This window comes from Gambusia affinis, linkage group LG11 (genome assembly GCF_019740435.1).
Source record: "Gambusia affinis linkage group LG11, SWU_Gaff_1.0, whole genome shotgun sequence".
NCBI classification, from domain to species: domain Eukaryota; kingdom Metazoa; phylum Chordata; class Actinopteri; order Cyprinodontiformes; family Poeciliidae; genus Gambusia; species Gambusia affinis.
Genome location: NC_057878.1, coordinates 24,894,630 through 24,920,427, shown reverse-complemented (window position 1 = coordinate 24,920,427; position 25,798 = coordinate 24,894,630). Strand labels below are relative to the sequence as shown.

The window sequence follows — 25,798 nt, the reverse complement described above, 5'->3', positions numbered from 1 at the left end:
TAGTCCTTTAGAGAAGCTAAAGGAGACTGACCACACTAATCCTCAGTTTAAAGTTTTAAAAACAATGCTTTATTTTCCTAAAACTTCACAATTATATTCACAATTTTGTTGATCTATCACATACCCAAGCAAAATAAATAGTTTGTGGGTTGTTTAGAAATTTATTTCTTATTTCTGATGATTGACAGAAAATATGTTCCAGTTTCCACCTCCGTGTCCGTGGTGTGTCAGCTGATCCCAAATCAGATCTAGATGTTGCGCTTTCAATGTATGTGGATGATTTTACAGCAACATATTTGTATAATACCGCCCTCTACCGGAATGATTGCAGTACTACACATTCTTCTAAAGCATCACATTTTTTTTCCTTTCATCATCCTGAAGTTTAAACTGTAATTTCATCGTTCATTTTGATTACTTTTATCCAAAATGTTTCATCTTTGACCCTGATCAATTTATTTTCAGTGTTAAAAAAGGCAACCATTCCATAATTTATTATAATCTGAGGCCTTATATCTTAGTTTAATTTGGCCAGTGTGAATGTTTTGTAAGACAAATCCTGTTGTATTCAGTGTTTGCTGTATGAGAAGCCTTAGCGCTACTGGCTTCATTATATATCTGTTCTGTTAGGGAAGCAGAAAGTATAGTATTAAATTACTATACAATAGTATAGTAAACTTATTCTTTATTTAACACAAAACAAATAAACAAAACACTGCAAGCATATCTACTGAACAGAGCCTTATTGGTATATCTTTAAACTACAGCCAAATCCGCTTTTCTTATAGATGTCAGTTATATTTATGGGTTTTTGCGACGCTCTCCCCTGCTCTCTGCTGTCTATTGACTGAGGGGATGGACTCACCTGATTGTTGTGTCTCACCCTTTCAGTTTTCACACAACAGTATGATCCCATCAAAGTAAAGTTATTCCAGTAAAGTTTACTGGAATCTGCTGGTTAAACTGGTTGGTTAAGCCTGTAAAACAGAACACTGGCCTCAAAAAAAAAAAAAAATTATAGCCTACATATATCTTGTGATTCTTGAGCGTCAAAAAACGCTTTATTTTGAAAAACCGGCTGCAGCCTTCTGTTCCTGTTGGTAATCTTGGCAGGTATAAAGAGTAGCTGTGTGAACGGATTGGGCCTGTGTTCATAGTTTGTTTTTATGGTTTGATACTTTGCTAATGTCACGACATAATCGTCCATATTCCCATCATCTGTCAGATTTTTCAGACCATGAAGCTGGTCCGTGGGGCAAAAGAGGTTGGATATGGCTGGTTTAAAGAGCCTGACAGGGGGCGGGGCTTTCCCGCTCCATCAGCTGTTTTACGTTCACACGTAGCAGTTGATAGGTGGAGAAAGACCATTCCATCTTTCTATTGGCTGCTTGCCGTGTCAGTCAGTATATTGTGGAAGAAGCTTAAAAACAGATTAATATCTACACGGCAGCCATTTTTTGCAATGCTGGTACGGTCAGGGAGAGCAGAATCGAGCCTGAGACAACTGAAGCTCTATATCTACCCGTTCTAAGTCCGGAATCAGAACCTCGGCAGGTTCGGTTCATGTTGCGGTTTCAGTTTGTACTGGATGAAGAATTGTCTCTTCTGTTTTAGATGGCGGTGCTAAGCTAATGCACCGCCAACCCCGGCTCGGGTAGATGAAGCAACCGAACACAAGTCCATCACAACCGAACTACGGTAAACAAGGACCGAATGGTGGTTCGGTTCTCATGCAAAACAGCTCCAGGTCTGGAGCGAAGCTTTCCAGCCAGAACCGAAACCGCTCCTGAAGAAATCAATCTCTGCCAGTCCGCCTCCTCTGGAACTCTGTTGTGATCCAGATACACCTGATCCGAACCGACTTCAGCTGTCCACATGATGACCAAACTCTGTGGGTCAACGTTTCGGACATTTCTCCAGTTCCAAAAACGGGTTCTGACTCTTCCCGCAGAGCTTTGGTTCGGTGTTTTTCGGTAAACGGGACTGACCTTAATCAGCTGTCTGGATCAAAACGTGGTTCCGTGTTCTGTTCATCAGAGCCAGTTTAAAAGTCACAGGGTCACAAACCCAACACAAGCTTTAAAGTTTGGACTCAGGATGGGACCAGAAGCCAGACTGGTTCTGAGTATTCTCCTCATCTCCTGCTGCTCAGGTGAGATGCACACCTATCTAAAGGTTAGCTGATCTCTGATAGTTTCCCGATCATTTGAACCAGAATGTTGGAGCTGAGAAGCTAGCTGCTTTATGCGAGACCCGAGGTCTGTGTTCTAGGTAAAAAGTCACAATTTCAACAATGCGTCGCTTACAAACATCAATATAACCTTTGCTTTAAGCAAACACCACTTTTAATTTGTTCAGTTAATAGTTCCAGGCGCTACACATAAAATTAATTTTAGACGCACGCTTACATGTGTATCTTGTAAAATAAACCTTCCCACCACTTCTTGCTAAATTGATGTCAGTGGTGGCCATAAAGAAAAGCGAAGTGGGCTTTTAACTGGGACATTTCGAGTTCCCAGTTGTAAAAAATCAATTGGGGAAAATCGGTGGGAATGTGGAGCAACTCCATTACTCCCAGCCGACTTCCTGTTTCAATATGGCCGCTCCTCGCATCAACTGTAGTAATCCGTGGTGAAAACATGCTTATTTTACAAGACACATAAGCAAGCACAAGTCAGTGTTTGCTTATGGAAAGTGTTTGTAACTTCAAACAATGTTTAAGGGCAACGCCATGTTGAAATTCCAGCTTCTTAATTGGAAAACTGTTTATAGTGTAGTGTCTGACGCCAAACCCAGCTTTGTGTTCCAACTTCCCAGGTAACTGGAACAACATAAAACCAGTTGTCCTGGAGAACTACAAGTACCCACCTTCAGCTTACAGACTGACTCCAGAAAAGTCAAAAATGAATATTTTTTTCATTCTTTTTAGAAGGAGTGGAAGGGAAAATGATCCTGAACTGAAATTCCAGCTCTTTTGAATTTTCACAAAGTCTAAACAACTTAATTCAGGACGTTCTTCTTCCTGGATCAAGTTCTCGTTGTTCTTCAGTTCTGAAGAACAGATTGAAGTTTGACATTTATCAAACTCCTGTTCCCTTCCCTTTGCCTACTTGTCATTAGTTTTATTGCTTTCACTTTTTCACCTTGATGCTCTGACGTCTCCCTTAGTCCATCTAGAAATAGTCACTTGTTTTCCTTAAACCCATTCACAGGGAGCCATCGTGTATCTGCTCAGTCCAGGTCGGTTGAGGCTCTTCGGCCCAAACACTGGGCTGAATCCTATTTGTGTCCTGTTCTCCCTCGCTGTTGGCTCCTAAATCAGGAAGTTAAAATATTCCACACAAATATGGGACACTCCTTTAACAAGCACGATCAACGCTCGCTAATTTCAAATACGTAAACACACGTCGCCTGACTTGCTCTTATACTGTTGTGTAAGCAGTTATCAGTCCTGCAGCACACTTTATTTTTATGTTTGAAGAACAAAAATGTAATAATTCCCAGAGGATCCCAGTGAAACACAAATCAATTTAATGTAGGTTTATATTAGATAACATACGGACAACATGCAAACATTTATATAATACGTATTATCTATATTGGAAAATGCTACACATTTTAATAGTGGGTGTAGTAAAACATTTAAAATTAAGAAATATTTGACTATTTTGTAATGAACAATAGTGTAGTAATATTTAATATATCAGAAGTAGACATTACAGTGGTTATTGTGCCATTACATGTGTTATCACAATATCATCATAAACAATATGCATATTATGAAGAGTTGCTGGGACTTATCTAAGTCTCATGCATTTAGGCTGTCTGTGTCTTTTGTTGGATTTTAGACAAAGGACATACACTGGTAATGTCAATAAAAACAGTTTGAACTCAACTGTAGAAATTTGAGTTTGGAGTTTTTACATAAAGATGTGTAGGAATGCTGTTCTGATAGATTTTTTTTTTCCCCATGATTTATTAGATCTGGTTTAAAAGTGTTTGTTAGGCAATGAAAAATAAAACCTACACGTTTGGGTTTTCTACTAACTGCTCCTTCATCCTAGTTAAATGAGGTTTTTGTTGAAAACGGGGATTATAATGGCCAACAAAAACCTAGTTAATAACTTATTAACATTCAAGTCCCAGGCCAGAGCTGAAAAACACCAAATTAAACTGAAAAAGTTTAATATTTAATAACTTGAGTTTTTATTTAATTTGTGTAGGACTTACTTTAATCATAGTGAACTTAAAACCAGTCCTGTGAGACAGTTGACGAGCTCTTCCACACTATAAATGGCTGCAGGAGAACTTCTGCATATTGAAAGTGTTTTTGTGGCATCAGGTTCGATCCTGGGCCGCTCAGAGAGCCACCAGTGCATTCAGTACACCCACAACCCATCGTCGTCCGTCCCGATGGACGCAGAGGGTCGGGCTGACGGCAGCACGGTGGTGACCTGCTCCGGGGAGGAGGACAAGCGGCAGCACTGCTTCTCCACCTGGAAGAACGCCTCCGGAGAGGTGAAGCTGATCCAGCAGGGCTGCTGGCTGGACCATCCCAGCTGCTACAGGTGAGGAGCTCAGGGGAAAAACTCTTTGTGCTCCTACGATTAGTTATTAAATAAATGAGCATCCAAACACAGGCAGGGATTCTTTAATGTGACAGGAGTCTGAATAAGTTTGGGTTCATCTGTTTGTTTACTGTGGAATCTGCCTATCTTACAATATTTGTGTGATTTAATAAGTTAACCGTAACATGGTGGTTGGAGAGCTTCCTTCATAGCCTGTTGAACCAGTTTATTAGCATCTGTAGAGTCAGGGAGTTCATGTCTTTCTGCCAGGTGAATAATAATGAGAGCTGTGTACTACTTTAGTTTTTATGAGGACAAACATCAGTGTTTCCATAGCATTATTGTGCAACATCTCCCATCCCTTCGGGGTGAATTTTAGTTTGCTTTATCTTCATATTGATTAAAATCACAACTGAAGTCATTCGAGGTTCATCCGTTTATTAAAATAAACAGTTTTGTGTTGCACCTCTTGTTTACACAACAGCCTTAATGCTCCAGACGTGAGCTGAGAACAGTGCTGGTGTTGCTGGATTCATGATCAAAATATTAAAATGTTCAGTTTGAAAACCAAACAGTTTTCAATCTTCCAAAACTTACAGGTTAAAGTTTCTTTTATTAAAATGTAAGAAACAGATTCCCTGACTGCTTCTATATATGGCAAATCATTTCAGTATTTAAATTTCAGATATGAAATATGACTTCCACTGTCGACAGATAATTCTTTCTAAAACAAATCTCGAGTAAAGCTATACTATTTGTTAAATCACATTCATCATATCAGCATCAATGTTTGCATAAAACTGCTTGCACACAATATGTGGTAGATTATTACATTTAAAGCACTATGCATGCTATTTCTGCATGCCTGTGGTATTTCTGGTCTGTTATTGACTTTGATTCCTTCAGTTGATGTATTTTTTTAGAGGCCGAGTTGCTGAAGCATCGAGTGGTGTGGACATTGCAATATTTATCAGAAGGAAATTAATTGTATTATTTCCTGATTTACTTTTTATTTTGTAACTCTTGATATGTTGAAAATCTGTGAAGCTGCTGGTGTCTTTAATTACATTTATTATCGTTTAGTCTATATTAGTTACATTTATTCATATCTGAAAAAGTGCATTTTTTGATTGTGTGAAGCCACTGTGATAACACCTGATAACTGTTAATTCAGGAGAAATAATAATAATAAAAAAAGTCTCACTAGAGTTCAGTTAGAGATGTTTTCACTCTGGTTGGTCAGCTGATCACTGCATTCACATGATGATGATGACGATGTGTTCCTGTTCTTCCTCCTCCACCAGGAGTGAGTGTGTGGAGTTGGGAGAAGCCCCTGAAGTCTTCTTCTGTTGCTGTGATGTCAGTCTGTGTAACATAAAGTTCTCCCACCGACCCAACGTCAGCGAGCCCCCAGCAACACGTAAGAGACACCTGTTCACCGGCCATGCCCTCACCTCCTGTTCATCAGACCTATGACTTTACTGATTGTGTCAGTTCTTTGTAATCACTCAAAGTAGAAATTGCAGATGTAGAAACTCTGTATAGATCAGTTCTGTATTCTGTTTCCTCTTGTTTTGAAACTGTAAGGTAGATCGTTCTGCCTCTAGATCTACAGTTTACTAAGACTCATATTTTATTAAAAAATTGTATAGATTGGTGTCTAAATCAATGTTTATCTCTTGTTGACGTCAAGTTTTTTTCTACTTTTAGAAATAAACTAATGACATCATCATTACATCGATGATGTCAAGTCAACCAGCTGACATCATCCGGATATTATAATTGTCCTGTGATGTCATAATTATTGCGCAAATCCAGATGACTTTATCATTGTTACCCTGATGACTTCATGCTAACCTGATAACATCCATGTCTGTTGCAATAAGCTTGATCATTTTCATTCTGATTATTGTTTGAAGAAGCCGTTGTTTGTGGTTGTGTTTTATTTTGGATATTTAAAACATGTTGCAGTGTTCTTTACAAAATGAAAAGATTTTTTGAGAAGGTGAACTTGCATTATTATGAGTAATAATAATGCAATGAAGTTCCATTAAATAATAATGTAGTTGCGATATTGAAGTTATTTATCACAATAACTTCTGGGACAGTTTCTTGTCCAGCAGAATTGATCATGACAGGCCTGATGACATCATCAGTCCTTCCTGGAAATAAACAAATCTTTATTTGTGTGATTTGTTTATCACACAAATAAAGATGTGTGATAAACAACTTTATCACACATGGTAATTTTTCACCTGGTTATATCATGTCTGATATTTTTGCCTCTTGTCTCTATTTCCTGTCACTTGCAGTACCTGTCGTCCTCTTTTTATTTTTCCATAGCATCCAGTGCCCCGCCCAAGCAGCCGGTAGAGCCTCTGATTTTCTCCATGGTGCCCAGCCTGGCCGTCAGCGGCGCTGTGCTGCTCTCCTTCTGGATGTACCGACGCCACAGACGGCCGTACCCTCCGGTCCTGCTGCCCACACAGGCGAGTTCACCTGGTTCTGATCCCAGGAGCGGAATGGTTCAGCTGCAGTTTGATCTCTTATTCATGTTATTTTATTTTTAAAAAATAAATAAATAAATTCAAAAAACAGTTGACGGGTTTTGCTCCAAGCTGATCTTAGTGGGACAGACTGAGTCTCAACAGTTCAGCTCAAACCTTCTGTGATTGTGTCTGGTGTTGCCATGGGAACTCAGTGCCGTCTGACAAAGTTATCTGAACATTGTGTGATGTCCAAACACTGCAGGGTTCTCCACTCCACATAAGTGCCAGATCCTGAGTTTTAGTTTCTATGATTCCTCTCGGCTCAGACAGTAAGAGACGCATGCAGCTCAGCAGAAACGCTCATCTTTTTCTAACCCTTCTGGATCAGGACTCTGGTTGTTTATTCATGTCAAGCCATGACAGACATTTGAGGTGGCGTCAACCAGACATTTTTGTACTCTGTGAATAAAGTTGTGGCCAAGGGTGTCAGCAGCTCAGTGCTGTCGGTGGCGACTGACAGCAGATCTCAGATCAGCTCTGACTGTGACCTCCTGTTTGTGTTTGTGCCTCAGAACGCCTTCCACATTTTGATGGAGGTAAGAGCTTCTCTCATCCCTCCCTTCCTCCTCTGTGTGTACAAACACTGATCACTGTGATGCTGCCTGTGCTTGTCTCACACTGATGATGTCCACTGAGGAAGAGGAGGATGATGATGGTGCATGGGGATTTGTTTGGTTATTCTGAGGAAAGCGACTCGGATCTGATGGATCCCATCTCACCCAGAACCTCCTGTTTCTGTTTTCCTGTAGGATCCCGGTCTGATGCCTCCATCCCCCGTCTTGGGTCACAGGCCTGTGCAGCTGCTGGAGGTCAAAGCTAGGGGGCGCTTCGGCTGTGTGTGGAAGGCTCAGCTGCTCAGTGAACAAGTAGCAGTCAAGGTCTTCCCCATCCAGGTGAGTCTGCTCCATCAGTTCAGGATTAGGGGATTAAATTTCAAGATTTAAATGAACAAACTTCCAGGAAACTGCAAAACAGCTGAAACACTGAGTCTGTGTAAATCAAAAACATGTATTGAGTTGCTTGTAGAACCATAATCATTAGAACATTGACTTACATATTTGGTGCTTATGGATGATGTCATTCAACAAAATGTAATGTTTACTAATTGGTAACTGTATAATGTTATGAACTGCCTTGCTGATGAAAATGACATTTAAAAACATTACATTTGAATCTCGGCTGCAATAAATTTTATTAGTTTTCAAAAAAATGATGCATACATGCAATCTGGGGGCCATAAATCAACTGGACAAACAGTTGTCCAGTTGTTTTTCCGATGGTATGCTAACACCATTCAGAAATAGCCAAATGTTTCACATGTGGAAAAAATAAATCTAGCTACATTTTAATAAGAACAAGCGAGAGAGAGAAAAGAGGCTTGAAAGATGATCTGCCAAAGGATTCTGATGAGTTAGCTGATCATGCTGAAAATGAATCCAGCACAATGATAGAGGGACAAAAGCAATTATCTGAAAAATGTTGAGTTAGAACTGCAAAGAAAAGTTTTCAAACTAAGCCACATAACATAATCTGTTATTGAAACAACACAAATATGTGTGATAGTTTACGATTTTACTGTCAATGGCTTAAAATAGTATTTTTAAAAACACTTGTTCACTTTATGCATTCACTCAGTGGCACTATGAGTGAGAAAGATGTCATAAAAATGGCAACAAATTTAATATACCGACTTCTGCAGAATCCATGTAGGTCCAAGAGATTGATCAATGCTTCCCAAACACATTTTACTTTAATAAACGTTTCCAGTATTGTCTGACTCAGAGTTGCTTTATTCGATGGTGAGTTTTGTGTTCCTCTGTGTTCAGGAACGTCAGTCGTGGCAGGCGGAGTACGAGATCTACAGCCTGAGTGGGATGAGGCACGAAAACCTGCTGCTGTTCATCGGAGCAGAGAAGAGAGGCTGCAACGCCGAGCTGGAGCTGTGGCTCATTACTGCCTACCATGACAAGGTGAAACTGTGACCCCTGCTGGGCTTTTACGGTACTGCAATATGTTGACAGAGTGTGGACCTCTGCTGGTGATGCAGGGTATTTCAGGAAATTAAATATGGACCACTTCTAGAAAATAAGGCTAAATACACAAAACAGTGACTTCTGCTGGATACAGAAGAAATTGCAATAAACATTAAAAAAAATGTAGCTGCAAGTAATGTGGAGAGTCTCAACCAGAAATGCATAATTCCTACAGAAATATGTTTGTTTTTTAAGTTGCAACAGTGTATAAATTGAATCTTGTTTACTTATGTGTAGCAGTTACAACAAAATTGATTGGAAATTTTTATTACAAGAGTTGTGCAAATAAGAGTTTGATATCTTTTATAATACAGTTTATGTAGTCATATTACAGTTTATGTAGTCATATTAATAAATAGTAATACAAAAGACAAAGTAACAGTGAAAAAAAGTTAACAGCTGTATATTTAATGCTTGTGTGTTTGTACGTTAGTATTTAGCATCTATCAGAAAGTATGACTCATTAATTGGTTAGACTTTTGTGCTAAAGAAACCTTAACCCTGAAAAAAACACAAACAGAATAGTGTCATTTTTTTGGATTTTACAAAAAAAAAAACTACCATGCAAGTTTCTTGTGGGAAGTTTTATTGAATGAAGACACAACGACCTCTGCTGGACAGTCCAGGAAGTGCAGCGTAAACATTGACTTGGATCTGCAGAACTTTTAAACCTGAAAATGACACATTTATTGTATTTTTCCTGCTACAAAAGTGTAAACACTACATTTGTTTTAGTGGTCAAACTAATATTCCAACACAGCCGTGTTATAGTATCCTAACTGTCTGTCCTGTGTCCTCAGGGCTCGGTGTGTGACTATCTGAAAGCCAACGTCCTGTCCTGGTCTGAGCTCTGTCTCATCGCTCAGACGATGTCCCGAGGTCTGGCCTACCTGCATAAGGACGTACCTGGACACAAACCTTCCATTGCTCACAGGTAGGACGTCGCATCCAAGTACAGAGGTTAAACCACAGGCACACAGAAGGTTTTCAGTTGTCTTGTTCTTTCAGGGACTTTAAAACGAAGAACATCCTCCTGAAGTCTGACCTGACGGCCTGCATCGCTGACTTCGGCCTCGCTCTGAGATTCGAGGCTGGGAAATTTTCGGCGGCGAACCACAGATACGTGAGTCCTCCAGAGAAAAGTTCTGATCTGTACTCTCCTTTAAAGGGCTGTTGCTAGGTAACCTGCAACTGATCTCACTGCTCTAGTGACTGACAGGTAAAACATTTATTCAGAAGTGGGACTGAAATGGTTAATTGATTATTGAAATAATTGGCAACTAATTTACTAATCAATTAATCAACTAGACTATGCAGACTAAAAAAGAGTCAATTTGCTGAAAGAACAACATAGTTAGAGTTGCAATAGTAAAAACTGTACAAAATGTTTTGTTCCACCAAATTTCCATTTTCTGTGTATTTCTAATATTGTAAAAAATAAGCTTAAAAAAATCAGCATAATGTGCCATTACTCTAATAATTGATAAACAATCAAATTAGGTGATTCTTGAGTTTAAGCTCTATTTTAAAGTTCTTTTGGATCAGTAAAAAAAAAAAAAAAAAGCAACCTCTTTTTTATAATCTTTGATGTTTCTATGTTCCTGTTCAGGTGGGGACCCGGCGCTACATGGCCCCTGAGGTCCTGGAAGGGGCCATTAACTTCCAGAGGGACGTCTTCCTCAGGATAGACATGTACGCTGTGGGCCTGGTGCTGTGGGAGCTCGCTTCACGCTGCAAAGCTGCTGACGGTAATAAACATGACCTGACTTGTTGGGCTGGATCATTAAAATACTGGAACAGTTTAACAGCTGCGTGGTTCACACGTTTATCAGAGCCAAACAGATTTGGAGCTGAGCTCTCTCCAAAACACAACAAGTCTAGATTCAGTCTGGACAAGTTCAGCCCGTTAAGTAAGCAGAGTGGCTGTGCAGCCTTAAGAAGTCTTAAATTCATATAACTAAAATTAAGGCCTTTAAATGTCTTGAGTTCATTTTAAAAAGTTAATTGGCCTGTAATATGTTATTTACAGGTCTTGAATTTTCTACTGACAGTATTATTGGATCTTGTTTATTCTAAGGGTTTTTTTCTCACCAGACTTTTCATTCATGCAGAAGTTTGAGTCTCACTCAAACATCTTCGTTGCGTTTTGTGACTTGAGGCTACCGCTAACATCCAGCTCATATCCGGTTCTGCTCAATGCCCAGGTCCGGTGGATGAGTACATGCTGCCGTTTGAGGAGGAGGTGGGCCAGCACCCGTCTTTGGAGGACATGCAGGAGGTGGTGGTCTTCAAGAAGCTGAGGCCGACCTTGAGGGAGTGTTGGCAGAAACATGCAGTGAGTCATACTACACTACCCAGCATGCACCACTGTCTTAACAACTCAAGCCTTTAAATAACAGCCATGTTAGAAATTGCAGATGTGTTTTACTGCGTTGTTTCTGACCGGTGTTGTGGACGTGTTTGTTACTGATTGGTCTCTGACCGGTGTTGTGGACGTGTTTGTTACTGATTGGTCTCTGACCGGTGTTGTGGACGTATTTGTTACTGATTGGTCTCTGACCGGTGTTGTGGACGTGTTTGTTACTGATTGGTCTCTGACCGGTGTTGTGGACGTGTTCGTCTCCCCTGCAGGGTCTGGCTCTGCTCTGCGAGACCATCGAGGAGCTCTGGGACCATGAGGCCGAGGCTCGGCTGTCGGCCGGCTGCGTGGAGGAACGCGTGGCGCAGATGCAGCGGCAGGCGAATGCCACCGCTCCTGAGGACCTCGTCACGGTCGTTACCATGGTAACCAACATGGACTATCCTCCAAAAGAATCCGGCCTCTAATGGGGAACAATAACTTCTACCTGCAGGTGGAAGGCAGTCTGAAACCCGTGACGTAACTTTGGCACTACAAAATAAAAGACTTGAGGATCATGACAATGATGATGATGATGATGATGATGGACAGTGAGGGATTTCAGGGTGAAACTAAGACCTGGTTCTGCTCCTGATGGACAGTCGGACTTAAGGGTTTTGGACGGTGGAGTCAGAGGACGATGGTTCAGTTTCCAGGTGAATTGTTGACCTCGTTTTTAATCTTCTGGAGAGCAGAGAATCGCTGCTGAAGACTTTCTGTGAACACTTCCTTCCCACAGATGAGTTGTCTAATCTACAGGAACCTGAGGAACCTTTTACGTTCCTGTTGAACATCTGCTGCTCACCTGAAGAACTGACCTGTTTAGTGTTTCATGACCAGCATCTCAGGACAACTTCAGATGTTTTAAGAACTAAATTATTTATTGATGATCTAAAAAAATAATCAGTGTCTGCTCTGCAGAACGCAGCTGACTTTTTATTTTATAGTTTAATACAATCCACAATGTCTGTGACAAAGCAATCCAGATGTTTTCAGTGTTTGTAAAATAAATAACACAGTTTTCAAGATTTGAGCCTTGTCATTTTTCTCTGCTGGGGAACAGCTAGCAGCGTTCCAACGCTGTTTTTTCAAAACAAAGAACAAATACTTCAGCTTAGATACTTACTGATACTAAGTAATTAATAAATTGGTACTTTATATCAGAACTGTTGAAAACTTTAGAGCAAAGTTTCTTCTTTTCTTAATTATCCTATAATTAATAAATCAAAATTATAGGATGACACACCGTGTCGTACTTACAAAAGACCATTTTTTATGAGCATGCAGTTACCAAATTTAAATTAAGATATAAACAGTATCGCATACAATAGTAAAACATCTGTATGATGGCATCATGTTATGCTGTTCATTCTGTTTTTCACTGGGACCGGGTCTTTAACGCATTAATCTTTGTCCCTCCCATCCCTTCCACTCCATTTCTCCTCTTGTCCGTGGCCTTGTCTCCTCCTGCATCGACTACTGCAACTGTCTTCTCTACCTCAAAAATCCCTCCATAAGCTTCATGTTGTACAGAATTTATGATATCACATTAAAGAGTGATATGCAGTTCCTGCTACTGAATGAATGGTTAACTTGTTTTCATCAAAGTTGCATCCAACTCGACAAATAAACTCAAATTATTAAATTGACTAGACGAATATGATTTGTGGAATTTATTCAAACTTCTGATCAAACATTGCATTTTCGTCTTAAATCAAAAATCATCCCAGTTGTTCCTTTTACATCAAAATCACAACCAATAGTTTAAACATGCTTAACAATATGATACAGTGTTAAGCATATTTAGTTATTACATTATAATAACTACCATTATAATGTAAGATTGTAAGAAAAGGCAAAGCAGGTTTATTTGTATAGTCTATTTGTCTGCAGGGTGATTTAAAGTGCTTTACATAAAAATACAGATGAAGCACATCAGAAAATTATCACATTATGAAAAACAATTACATAGCAGAACCTTTTACATAAAAAAACCAAGCACCCAAAACATACGACAGATTTAGTTCTGATTTAAGATAAACGTTCAAGATTCAAATTTGTCCTATATTGTGTTTTAATGACATTAAATGACATTATTGCATTCTCTCTCCTAAACCTGTCACACCTCACTGTTTTCTCTACATCTCAGTTTAAATCTTCTCTTAAGTCGTCTCCAAAATCAACCATTTTCCTCAGAGCGCTCAGGATCAGAGTATCAATGTCATCGTTCATGTCGATTTCTTCACTGTAGTTCGATGCAAGAGGAACATCTTAACATTTTAACATCTTCCTCTTGCATCAAAATTACACCCTCTCCATTCAGTCAAATATCCTAGAAATGTTTAACATCTTATCATATTTCACAGCCACTGTGAAATATCAAATGCTCATTTACAGTTGTTAACTCCAGATGGCAACAATATTTGACAAGGGGCGTTTATATTTTCTTCAGTATATTTTAACTTTCCCATTGTGTCAAACAAGAAAGCAGTGTTTTCCAGGTGTGAAATTAAAATGCATCCACAGGTGCACAAATTATTAAATTGACAAGATTAATAAGTGAAGTTGTCTGAGATTATTCAAACTTCTGGTATATAATTGAATCTTCTCATGTCAAAATTACATCAACTCCAATTAACCAAACTGCCCAGAGATGTTTAACATTATACCACAATGAATAGCAATTCATGAAAAGTTTTATTGAAAAGAAAATGTTTATTTGGGCACCACCTTTGTACACATAATGCATGTAAACATTTCAACTGACAATGTACTTTACAAGTACATGAAAAACAGAGCTGAAAAACAACTGATGAATCAAAAAGATAAAGGAAAGTCACATAAAAGCATACAACCCAAATGCGTAACCCAAATGTTCATAAAAGTCTTTAATATAGAAAAAGAACAGATTAAATGTTTAAGAAAATAAAAAAATCTAACACCACCGCATTACACAATATATTTTTTAGTTCTGATTTAAAGCAAATTCTACTAAATGTGTTCCTTTTACTACTTGAGTCCAAAACTGGATTCCAAAATTTACCTAGTATAACGGTATGAAGCTGTAAGTGTACATATTTGGTATATTGGATGTAACTGAACTCCCCCTCAATATTATTTGTTTTAAATCTCAGTTTAAATCTTCTCAATGAAATCATCCCCAAAGTTGATCATAATCTTCAGAGCGCTCAAGATCAGAATGTCAACATCATCGTTCAAGTCGATTTCTTCACTGTAGTTCTTCACAGGGAAGATGCAGTTCATGGGGATTCCCACTGTTGCACTGAAGTCTTTCATCTGAACAGCAGCAATCAGTCACAGTTACACTCTAAAATAATTTTGTGCCCTCTCTCTGGACCATCTGACTGAAACTCACCTTTTTTTTCAGGTACTTGCTCTTGTAGACATTCCTCAAGTCTTTCTCAATTTCACCACAGGCTTCATCGATGTGGGTCATCATGGCCATCTGAGGAATTCCTGCAGGAAAATAAACTCATACAAGTAAATAAAACTTGTTTCTATGAGTGCTCTCAATGGATTCAAAAATGTAATCAAACTCACTATGCTCTCAACTTTTTTTTTGCCTCAAACCAAATATGTTTTCCTGCTTTACATACCTTTTTTTTTTTTTTTTTTTTTTAAAAAGGCCTTTGATATCTCAAGAAATAAACATCATCATATATAAAATGTATTATTCAAATAATATTGTTAGTGCTTTGGTGAAAGGATGACTCGCCTTGCAAACTATAGTCCACATACTGCCTTACTTTAAACCAAATGTCCATTGGACAAACATTACGTTTGTTTTTATATAATTTTTTTTTCTAAAGGGGGAAAGACATGCAGCAACGGAACCAAGGATGGGAGTCAAATTCAGGATGGTTGCATCGAGGTCTGCATCCTCTGTAATAAGTGTGTTTCTAAAGTAAAATTTGCTGCTGACCACAGCAGTCTTCTCTCCTCGCTCAACTTTTCATTCTTTGAACTATGTAAGCCTCTGTGGGCCGGGAGAGAGGCTTTTAGGTCAAAATAATTAATGCAGTCAATATGCATTATGTAATATTAGGGTGTTAAACTTTTATGATTAATCACAAATGTTGGCAGCCTTAGTTTTTAACACTTCAAAAGGTTTGAAATAAATGGCAAATCCTTCAGGTTGGAACCAGAGACATTGACGTTAGACTTTATTATAAATCTATCCTGTTAATATGAAGTCTGAATAAGATCATTCTCCATAAACTCACCCAGATCACTGGCTGTTTCTCTGACACTCTTCATCTTCTCCAGAACTGATGAATTCATCTGAGGAGTGTTGGCAGACATCACACAGACCAGGACATGAACTTTGTCGTCAGCAGAGGGGGTTGGGTTGTAGCCTGGGTCATGTTGAGATATTGGAGCAACTGGGTTGAACTGGAAAAGAACAAAAGATACAGCATGAAAAGTATTTCAGACACAACTCTGGTCTGTTAAATAGGGGCTACAGCCAGTCATTCATATTGACATTTCACAACTTGTATATGCAGTTGCTGCACCTTGTGACCTTCCCTCACATGACCTTCCAAAGCCAGTTTGATGTCGTCAGCATGAACTCCTCTGTCGGTTCCATCTTCCAGTCCCATGATGTCGTTGAAGACCAGAGGATAAAATGTCTTTGAGCTTCCTCGTCCCTTTATGAACTTATGAGTCTCATACTGAAATGCAGAAAAAAAAAAAAAAAACTCCTGTTGCTTTCACAGGTGTTTTTCAGATTGATTCATTAAAAGTCTCAACCAGACCAGAACCAACAAATAGAAAGGAAGAAGTTCAGAGCAAATCTCCATCTGTGCACACAGACTTTATGAGCAGAGAAATCCTAACAAATTCAGTATTCAAACTACAGTTATGACAAGCCAGTCTGATTCTAATAAACATTATTTAAAGCTTTTCTAATAGTACTATAGCAGTATTGACTTCAATCTGGAATATAAACAGAAGCATCTTAGTTTTCAAACCTTTCTGGTGAAACTTTGATCAGACGTCATCGCGCTGGCCAAAGCAGGAATCGTCATCCGACCTCGAATGACGTTACTGACAGAGTTGATGAAACTGGACTTCCCAGCTCCAACAGGTCCATAAAGCAGGACTCGGAGGTACTTGATGTCATCTTGTTGTGGTTTGTATTCCTGCACATATTGAAGATCCTTCTGTTTTTCTCTGAGAACATAAAGTAAATCAGTTGGTTAGTGCTGTCCTAATAATGAATAAGGCAAGAGAAAATATTTCAATTCAATATTATCAAGTCAGTACAATAACCACCACAGCTATCCATCCATCCATCTTCCATTCTTATCCCTAGTGGGATGGTGAGGGTTGCTGGTGCTTATCTCCAGCTCTCAACAGGCGCGAGGGGGGGTCACCCTGGACAGGTTACCAGTCCATCGCAAGACAACCCAGAGACAGACGGACAAACAACCATGCACACACACACTTAAGGAGAATTTAGAGAAACCAATCAACCTGACAGACATGTTTTTCAACTGTGGAAGGAAGCCGGAGTACCCAGAGAGAATCCACGCAAGCAAAAGGAGAACATGCAAACTCCATGCAGAAAGACTCCGGGCCGGGAATCAAACCCAGGACCTTCTTCCTGCAAGGCAAGTTGTTTAAGTGGCACAGTTGGCCACTTAAACAACTGTTTAACTGAGCATGCCAAATAAGAGCATTTCTTTGGTATGCTCTTCAAACATGTCTAATGTTTAATGGTGGCCTTGGAACGGACTTTGGCGGTCTGATACTCCGCTACAGAAGCTGGTTCTCAGGTTGTGGAACGTCACCTCTCTGATGGAGACGGAGTATGAGCTGCTGTGTGAGGTTGACAGGTTCCAGCTAGAAATAATTGTAATCACCTTCTTACCTTTTACCTCTGCAATTTACCTAAAAACCAGATGCAATTAAACACATTTGCTGCAATAACCTGTTTTTAACTGGGTATGAATAAAAGCCTGAATGGTAACTGAACTGGAAAGAACATGGGTAAGGCATTTCAGACTTCGGCCATTTCAAGCCCTAAAAAGAAATAATAGTATTAAAACAATCTAGCATCTTAATGTTGGAGTCATCAGAGCTCTCTAATAGGTTCTCATCAGGAAACATGAAGCTTTGTTCATGTTTCCTGATGAACAAAGCTTCATCAGGAAGCTTCATGAATAGCTATTCATAGCAAGTTGATTTTTCTTTGGTATGCTCTTCAACAAAAGAGAGGAAGCAAGATCTTTGCTTTGTTTTTGAGAGAGATGTGCCCTGTAAACCTGGTCTTATGTAAGAGCAAACATCAGCTTTGACTCCACCACTTTCTTATCTTCTGTTATGAGTGATGAGCTCATGTTTTATAACCCTCTGTCTTGTAACAAACCGTTCTTTTGGTTAACAAATTATCATTTGTTAATAATTGTTTTCTTCCTGTGTGATGATAGTCCATCTATGATGAGTTTCTCTTGTGTCAGTCTGAGCTTCACTCTGTTTTATCGTGAAGCCATAAAGCAGAGTGATCTACTTCCTTCTTGATCTACTTCCGTCCTCCATTTCCTGTTAACTCACAAACTCTGACTAGAACTCAGCAAAACCCAGCAAAACTTTCAACAAAAAGAAAATTCAGAGATTTGTACTTCTTCTGAGCTTCTGTGATTTTATCAATCAGTTATAACAATATTACTGTAAACTCACCCCCAGTGTAGTTCCCTCCATGGTTCATCCAGAGCTGAACAGAAACATGAATTATTATTCTGCAAAGAAGACTGAAATATTTCAGAAACAAAATGCAAAAACTTACTTTTAGACTCAGCCTCCTCAGCTTTAGCAGAGAAAAACAGAAAAAAAATTAAACTGTTCCTGATAGATTTACTTCAATTCGATCTCTTCAATTTTATCCAAACTGACACAAACAAACACCATTTAAAATATTTACGTTCGATTTAAATCAGTTTCAGGATCAGAAGCAGGAAGTGGAGAATATAAAGCATTAGGCAGTGTTGGATTTGACACGTCAACTTACCAGAAGGTTCTTTTTTCCCTTTTATAACAGAGAAAAAGAAGAAGAGTTTATTAAATGCTGCTGATTTTTTCTGCAGAATTTGCTGGTCAAATGAGTCTGAACAAAGTTTTGATCAGAATCTACTGAAAGAAAGTCTGATATGTTCTTGTCATAAGTATCTTATAAAAGCTTTTGTGAATCACTTCTTACAAATATCTAGAAAAGTTATCTGAATTAAAATGCACTCACACAAATATCGTCTCATCCTGTTGCTGCTGCTTTGCTGTAAAATGAATAAACATCCGTCTCCTCCCCTACATAACATTCACTGTTCTGACAACACCACAATACCTCTTTTACTTTCACTTTTTCTTTTCTTTGTTCTGCAGTGACATCTTTGTACTTGCTGCAGTCATTGCAAAGCATGGCAGGAAATTGAATTACACATAAATAGGCTTTCAACAATTGCTGGAGGAAGCACTGCTTTCCTAAATTATTAAAGTTATTTATATGAGCTAAAAACCACATTAATGGTATAGTAAGAGATTTATTTATTACAATCTTTAAAATCAGAAGTTTGCTTTAGAGTACTGTTCCTTTAAACAGTGAAAAAAAAAACCCAGATGATGATTCCCTGGCTTTGGAAACTTAAGAGTTAACTAAACAAACAGCCCCACAACATGATGCTGCCACCACCATACTTCACAGCTCCAAAAATGAAGATCTTTGTCTATGTTTGAATTTGTAAACTGAAATCTGACCTTTTGTTTAATTTGAGGTAATTGTTTCCTCCTCACTGAGTGACCTTTCAGCCCATGTCACTACTGAAGATGTTTCACTGTGGATAAAAATTTATCAGCATCTGGCATTTGTTCAAGGGTGAATCTGCACATTTTCGATCGAAAGACATTCATCTGTGGGACACAGAAAAATCTCCTTGCTGATCATTATGACGATTAGATATTTTCATCAGGTTTATAGTTATATTTAATTGTTTGAACAGATGAACGCAGCACCTACAAGCTTCTGGAAATCGCTCTCATGGCTGAACCAGGCTGGGGCAGCTCCACATTTTTCCTGATATCTTGGTTGATTTCTTTTGACTTTATACAATGAAACAAGAAACCAGATGTGAACTTAAAATACATCGACATGTCGGTTAACCTATCAGATGTTTCCAAAGCCATGACATCATCTTGGGTTTCCTTAACTGTTTAAAGAGACAATAATAATTCTGTAAGCTTCAGCTGTTTAAGATATTGATAAATAAATCTATATTCTGTCCCATTATTGTGGCATTTATCAAATTGAAATAATTTGTCATTCTGAGTGACGTAAAGCAAGATGTTTGATCTGCTTTAATATTAGGCACAAATGAAAAAAAAAAGTCTATGTGTCGTTTTATTCAATGTTTGTAAAAAACAGGAAATTTGAAACAACAGCTCCACCTCTGACCCTAGTGTTCCTGTTATTTTACAGCAGAGGAATATAATCAATGAAATGTGCCAAATTGTAAACCAGGCTTCTTCTCTACTTTGGGTAGAAACCAAGAGTTATTAAAACTGACAAGTTTAAAAGGTGATATTAATGAAGTTTATTCAAACTTCTGACTGAATCTCCTTCTTACATCAAAATGACACGATCTCCAATCAACCCAAAACATGCTTAGCGTTGTATTATCTTTCATAGCAGCTACTGATGCAATCTGAAATAGATAAAAAAAAATTAAAAAAAGACAAAGCAAGAAATTTGTACAGCCTCTTTGCATACATGGTTATTTAAGGTGCTTTACATGAGAAGCAGAGACGAAAGACATCTGATAAAAAAAAAGATCAAGTAAATATCACAGAAGTGTTTAAAAATTATTTTGTATTTTAAGAAAATAAAAAAACAACAGCAATAAGCAATTTTGAGTTTGAGTTTGATTTAAAACAAATTCTATTCATTTGATTTAAAACGCTCCTGCTATTACCTTGCCTTGAGATTTTAAACTAACTTAAAATAACGTGTGCCTGTTCTAATTTTATATAAAGTGGGAGGATCAGCTCCCAGTAGTAATTTCTATTGTTATACTGACCTAACCAAGTTCACTTAAAAATAAAACATTACGTTTTTATCCACTGATAGGATAACTTAAAAGACTGAAAAGTTGTTCTGTTCAATGTCTCAAGTCCAAATTTGAAAAGCCGTAACCTATGTAACATAATGAAGCTTTCATTGCATGCTATATATACAGAGTATATGGACCTGACACTGTCACACCTCACTGTTTTCTCTACATCTCAGTTTAAATCTTCTCAATGAAGTCGTCTCCAAAGTTGACCATATTCCTCAGAGCGCTCAGGATCAGAGTATCAACATCATTGTTCATGTCGATTTCTTCACTGTAGTTCTTCACAGGGAAGATGCAGTTCATGGGGATTCCAACTGCTGAGCTGAAGTCTCTCATCTGAACAGTAAACGCCAGTCAGTTACAGTCTGAAACATTTTTTGTGTTTTATTGTTGAACCAGGGATGTGCTGTGAGGTCATGAGCCTCATAGCACATTTAAATCTGAGTCAAATCTACAAATCCAAAAGCCTGCATCTAATTTTTGACCTGAACTGCACACATTATTTTTAAAATCTTAAACTCAATAGCATAATATTAAACAATAATACAGCAAGAAAAAAGAGAAATATAGGAGATAAAATTTATTTTTATTTTAAATGTTGTATACTACTGATCTCTCTTTCCTTATTAAAACTGGAACTCACCTGGTCTCACCTTTATTTGTATATAAATGCCATATTTCTATCTTTTTACACAAATATCTTTGTTAGTCTGTAAAATTTCCCAAACTTGTCTCTCATTTTTATTTATTTTTTTCACTGAATTTAAGGCCAATCAGCAAGATTGGCCTTAAATTCACATTCTCTAATTTTTTTGTAAGTGTGGCCCTAATACTCAACATATGTAGCAAATACGTCATTTAAAAAAGCGGATTGGTGATACAAAGAGACAACAATGCGCATGTGTCGACTGTCTGCTTTATTCAGTGTGACCCAGCGCCACCAGCGGTGAGATACAGTATTGCACTGTCTCACCTCGGACTTCTTCAATATAGGTCATGCATGAATTCACAGATTTTCGTCCATAAATGTTGAAAGCACACAGAAAACAAATTCATCAGTCTAGTGTACTTCCCAATTACTTCCCAATTTAACAATTTTTCTAGTCAAAATGAGACACTGCTTCACCTCCGTGCAGGTCACAGCGCTGAATAAAATGACTGAAACTCACTTTTTTTCTCAGGTACTTGCTCTTGTAGACATTCCTCAAGTTTTTCTCAGTTTCACAGCAGGCTTCATCTACATGTGTCATCATGGCCATTTGAGGAATTCCTGTGGAAATAAAATACACCCAAGTAAATAATATTTCTGTTTTTATTAGTAATTGTCAATGAATGCAGATCAAGTTTCCATCAGATTGGAACCAGAGACCCTGAACTGGACCTTAATGGATTTTCTCTGTTTACATGAAGTCTGAATAAGACCATTCTCCATAAACTCACCCAGATCACTGGCTGTTTCCCTGACACTCTTCATCTTCTCCAGAACTGAAGATTTCATCTGAGGAGTGTTGGCAGACATCACACAGACCAGGACATGGACTTTGTCGTCAGCAGAGGGGGTCGGGTTGTAGCCTGGGTCATGTTGAGATATTGGAGCTACTGGGTTGAACTGGATGAGAGTAAAAAATACAGCATGAAAAGCATTTCAAATAGACACACATCTGGTCTTTAAATCAGGGCTACATTCATTCATACAGAGGTTTTATAACTTGTTCATGCAGTTGCTGCACCTTGTGACCTTCCTTCACATGACCTTCCAAAGCCAGTTTGATGTCGTCAGCATGAACTCCCCTGTTGGTTCCATCTTCCAGTCCCATCATGTCGTTGAAGACCAGAGGATAAAATGTCTTTGCGTTTCCTCGTCCTTTAATGAACTTATGAGTTTCATACTAAAACACACACACAAAAGAAAATTGATCCAGAGAAAAGTCTTGTTGCTGAAACAGTTATTTTCTGACTGGGCCATTAAAATTTATATTCTGGAATATAAACAGAAGTTTGTTTTCAAACCCTTTTGGTGAAGCTTTGATCAGACGTCATCGCGCTGGCCAAAGCAGGAATCGTCATCCGACCTCGAATGACGTTACTGACAGAGTTGATGAAACTGGACTTCCCAGATCCGACGGGTCCATACAGGAGGATTCTTAGGTACCTGATGTCATCTTGTTGTGGTTTGTATTCCTGCACATATCGAAGATTCTCCTGTTTTTCGCTGAGAAAGTAAAATAAATATGTCAGTTCCATCCCAAAATGAACAAAGTGTATAAAATAATCCAACAGGATGTCAACCCAGTTAGATTCAGAGACCAGCAGAAGAACTCAATAAAGGAAACCATCTCAATTTAAAGACTTTTATTTACAAAAACTATGAAATTTAATTAACCAGGACATAAAACCCTGTATTTGCCAGCCTAAGGTATTTAATAACCACTTATTAAAGCATTTCTGACAAATCTTTTGGACTAATCCCACTTCACTCTGCATTTGGTCCTTGTCATGAATCGTGAAGGTTTGTATTAATTGTACAAATCAAAGGTAATTTTTTATAATGTTATTCAAGTAGAAGAATTGCATAAAGCTCTTTTAATGAAATTGTTAGAGAGATTTAATGTATATTCACTCCTGGCAGCCTTATCACATTGCTTCCTTATGATTTTCTTAACCATTTTAAAGGTTATGTCTCAAGTGTAATATCAAAGTTTTTCAGCTTCACATTATGTTATAATGTAACTTCCTTATCAAAAACATACCTGGAGTGTTGCCTTGATTTTTTTCATGCACATTTGAGAAATCCTTTAGTTTCACATGGGAAATATTCAGCTGTGCAAAATACCTGGGTGGACTGAGTGCCAGGTGGAAGAAACTCCTCCCCAGCAGAACTCCTGCTCAGTTCCTCAAGACTAGCCAGCAACAATTAAACAACTACTACTCATTATACAAGCTCCTTCTCAGTGCAGTGCTGGTAGAAACGTTGCTAAAGGGTTAATAGAGGAGCGATATTGTGAAGACTTTCTGAAAGAGCAGGAGTTTTTAAAGAGACAGAAGCCCAATTTTATCTTAATATTATAATATAATAATAATTATAACAATATAATAATCTTCTGTTATCAGTGGTCAGCTAATCTGTTTTATAGTCCTCCATCTTGTACAAAAGTCTTTTCAGCTAAAAAATAAATAACTACATTTATTTAAGCTGTGTTCCTCCTGTATGTTGATGATTTTCCCTACAGTATTTTTTTTTTGTTTCATTTATTTTATTTTCTGCTCAACACTTTATTGTACAGTCCCTGCAGTTTCCTTCCTGATCCACTGACTTCCCCCATTTCCTGTAAAATCACAATGCCTTTGGGTCAAGCAGCTGTGATCAGAACAAGCAGAACGTCCAACAAAAAGTCCAATTTTACATTTCAGCAGAGTGACAAACAATCCAGCAGCAGTAAAGAGGCTGTTATTAATCAGATGAGACAGTTTTACTGTAAACTCACCGCCAGTTTAGTTCCCTCCACGGTTCATCCAGAGCTGAACAGAAACATAGATTATTATTCTGCAAAGACGACAGAAACATTTCAGAAACTTAATGTGATCACTCACTTGGAGACTCTGCCGCTTCAGCTTCTGAAAGCAACAACAATAACAAAATATTAGTTAAACTGTTCCTGAAAGACCTTTTTCAAATCAATTTATTGTAATCACTCCTTTGGAAACTGAGCCACACGAGCTTTAGAGAAAAGACAGAAGATAAATTATAACTAAACTGTAGCTGAAGCATGTTCTTTGATCAAGTCAGTCTTTCAAAATGCATTAAAAGTCATAAATAACATTTTAACATCTTGATTTTTAATTTAAATCAGTTTCAGCATCAGGAGCAGAAGGCAGTAATGTTAAAGCATTAAATAGGATTTAATTTGACATTTTAACTTACCAGCAGGTTCTGGGAGCCCATAGAAGGCTCCTTTTAAAAAGGAGAAAAGAAAGTAAAGTAAAAACTTATGATGGTCACTGCAGAGTAAATGGGTGGTTCACAAAGAATCCTGCTGATTTTTTTTGTACAATATTCTGAATCAATTCATACAAATATCTAGAAAAGTCATCTGAAGTAAAATATACTGACCAATTGCACGCAGGAAAGGATAATTTTTTCGAGCCATCCTGCTGTTGTTGCTGCTCTGCGGCAAAATGAATCAACAGCAACCTTCTCCTCCCTTAAATTACATCTGCTGCTCTGATGAACCACATGACTTCTGATAAATCCCTTTTACTTTCACTTTCTGTTTTGTCTGTTCTGCAGTGATAAGAGTTTTTACTTGTTTAAATTACTGGAAAAGCTTTCCATTTTATTGATCAAGCCTAACCATTTTCACTTACAGCTGACCAGAATGTTTTGTTTCCAAATGTCGTTTTCCACAGACAATCTCAGTCTTGTCCAAAGACTGAGGACAAGACCGTAAATACAATTAACAGATGGGTTTTATAAGGCTCCACAAACAACCTCAGCCCAAACACAAGACAAAGAAGTCTCATTAACTGATGAGTTGCGTCAACCTGTAATGAAGAGATCTTCATTACTGGGGCTATTTTGCATATATAGCGCTGTATAGCACTTTAAAAGTATTTTTGCACTGTATTAACAAGCACTTTATTTAGCATTGCACTTTAAGCAGAGATTTGCACAACAATAAAAATTTGCACACAAGAAGTTTTAATTATATTTATTGAGTATTTTAGTAATTAGCATGTAGCCTTTGTTCTGGGCTCTGCACAGCTGCTCCTCATTGACGAGTGAGGTTGGTTGCTGTTGCCTGTGAAGGAGGATAATTGCTAATCAGAGCAATGAGCTACTGGTGGAAAAAACTAAGCAAATGTGTGCTTAATCTGTTGAGTGTGGAGGGCTGTGGTAGAGTGACTCACCTGTCTTTTCTGTGTCCTCTCCAGGGTGTTTGGACAAATTCTACCCTGGGGTCCAGACACCATATATAGCTTCTGGGAGAGGCCATTGAAAGGAGTGGGAGGGGGGGATTGTTTATGGGTTTTGTGGTGTTTAATTAGGGTGTAGTGATAAAACAGAAAATATTTATAAAAAATAAATGGAAGTATTGTGTTTAATAAAATGTATTTTATTTAAATA

General features: G+C 38.1%; 3 protein-coding genes across 7 annotated transcripts; 1 reads left to right on the top strand and 2 right to left on the bottom strand.

Moving 5' to 3' along the window:
• The first annotated feature begins 1,057 nt into the window (after nucleotides 1–1,057).
• Nucleotides 1,058–12,576, top strand: acvr2aa (activin A receptor type 2Aa). Its single transcript, XM_044132361.1, has 11 exons — nucleotides 1,058–2,152; nucleotides 4,343–4,568; nucleotides 5,873–5,988; nucleotides 6,912–7,057; nucleotides 7,867–8,010; nucleotides 8,944–9,087; nucleotides 9,951–10,084; nucleotides 10,159–10,273; nucleotides 10,760–10,898; nucleotides 11,355–11,485; nucleotides 11,782–12,576. The coding sequence occupies exons 1-11, from the start codon at nucleotides 2,098–2,100 to the stop codon at nucleotides 11,974–11,976; spliced, it is 1,545 nt and encodes a 514-aa protein (XP_043988296.1). The 5' UTR covers nucleotides 1,058–2,097; the 3' UTR covers nucleotides 11,977–12,576.
• A 646-nt stretch (nucleotides 12,577–13,222) lies between these two features.
• LOC122840145 (interferon-induced protein 44-like) lies at nucleotides 13,223–25,089 on the bottom strand. Of its 4 annotated transcripts, none has more exons than XM_044132359.1 (11): nucleotides 24,785–25,084; nucleotides 24,596–24,625; nucleotides 24,265–24,285; nucleotides 24,159–24,192; nucleotides 22,684–22,885; nucleotides 22,404–22,562; nucleotides 22,114–22,282; nucleotides 21,843–21,943; nucleotides 20,782–21,009; nucleotides 18,360–20,574; nucleotides 18,254–18,287 (listed from the first exon to the last, which is right to left on the bottom strand). In XM_044132359.1, the coding sequence occupies exons 1-9, from the start codon at nucleotides 24,819–24,821 to the stop codon at nucleotides 20,848–20,850; spliced, it is 915 nt and encodes a 304-aa protein (XP_043988294.1). In that variant the 5' UTR covers nucleotides 24,822–25,084; the 3' UTR covers nucleotides 18,254–18,287; nucleotides 18,360–20,574; nucleotides 20,782–20,847. The 4 variants fall into 4 exon arrangements, with proteins under 4 accessions (XP_043988291.1, XP_043988294.1, XP_043988295.1 ...); XM_044132360.1 differs by having other exon boundaries at nucleotides 18,360–20,580; nucleotides 20,788–21,009; XM_044132356.1 differs by lacking the exons at nucleotides 18,254–18,287; nucleotides 18,360–20,574 and adding an exon at nucleotides 13,223–13,786 and having other exon boundaries at nucleotides 20,938–21,009; nucleotides 24,785–25,089.
• Nucleotides 14,241–18,914, bottom strand: LOC122840144 (interferon-induced protein 44-like). Of its 2 annotated transcripts, XM_044132354.1 has the most exons (8): nucleotides 18,810–18,914; nucleotides 18,582–18,599; nucleotides 18,254–18,380; nucleotides 16,543–16,744; nucleotides 16,084–16,242; nucleotides 15,793–15,961; nucleotides 14,925–15,025; nucleotides 14,241–14,845 (listed from the first exon to the last, which is right to left on the bottom strand). In XM_044132354.1, exons 1-8 carry the CDS (start codon nucleotides 18,883–18,885, stop codon nucleotides 14,684–14,686), a joined length of 1,014 nt encoding a protein of 337 aa, XP_043988289.1. In that variant the 5' UTR covers nucleotides 18,886–18,914; the 3' UTR covers nucleotides 14,241–14,683. The 2 variants fall into 2 exon arrangements, with proteins under 2 accessions (XP_043988289.1, XP_043988290.1); XM_044132355.1 differs by lacking the exons at nucleotides 18,254–18,380; nucleotides 18,582–18,599; nucleotides 18,810–18,914 and adding an exon at nucleotides 16,847–18,225.
• Nucleotides 25,090–25,798: the final 709 nt, after the last annotated feature.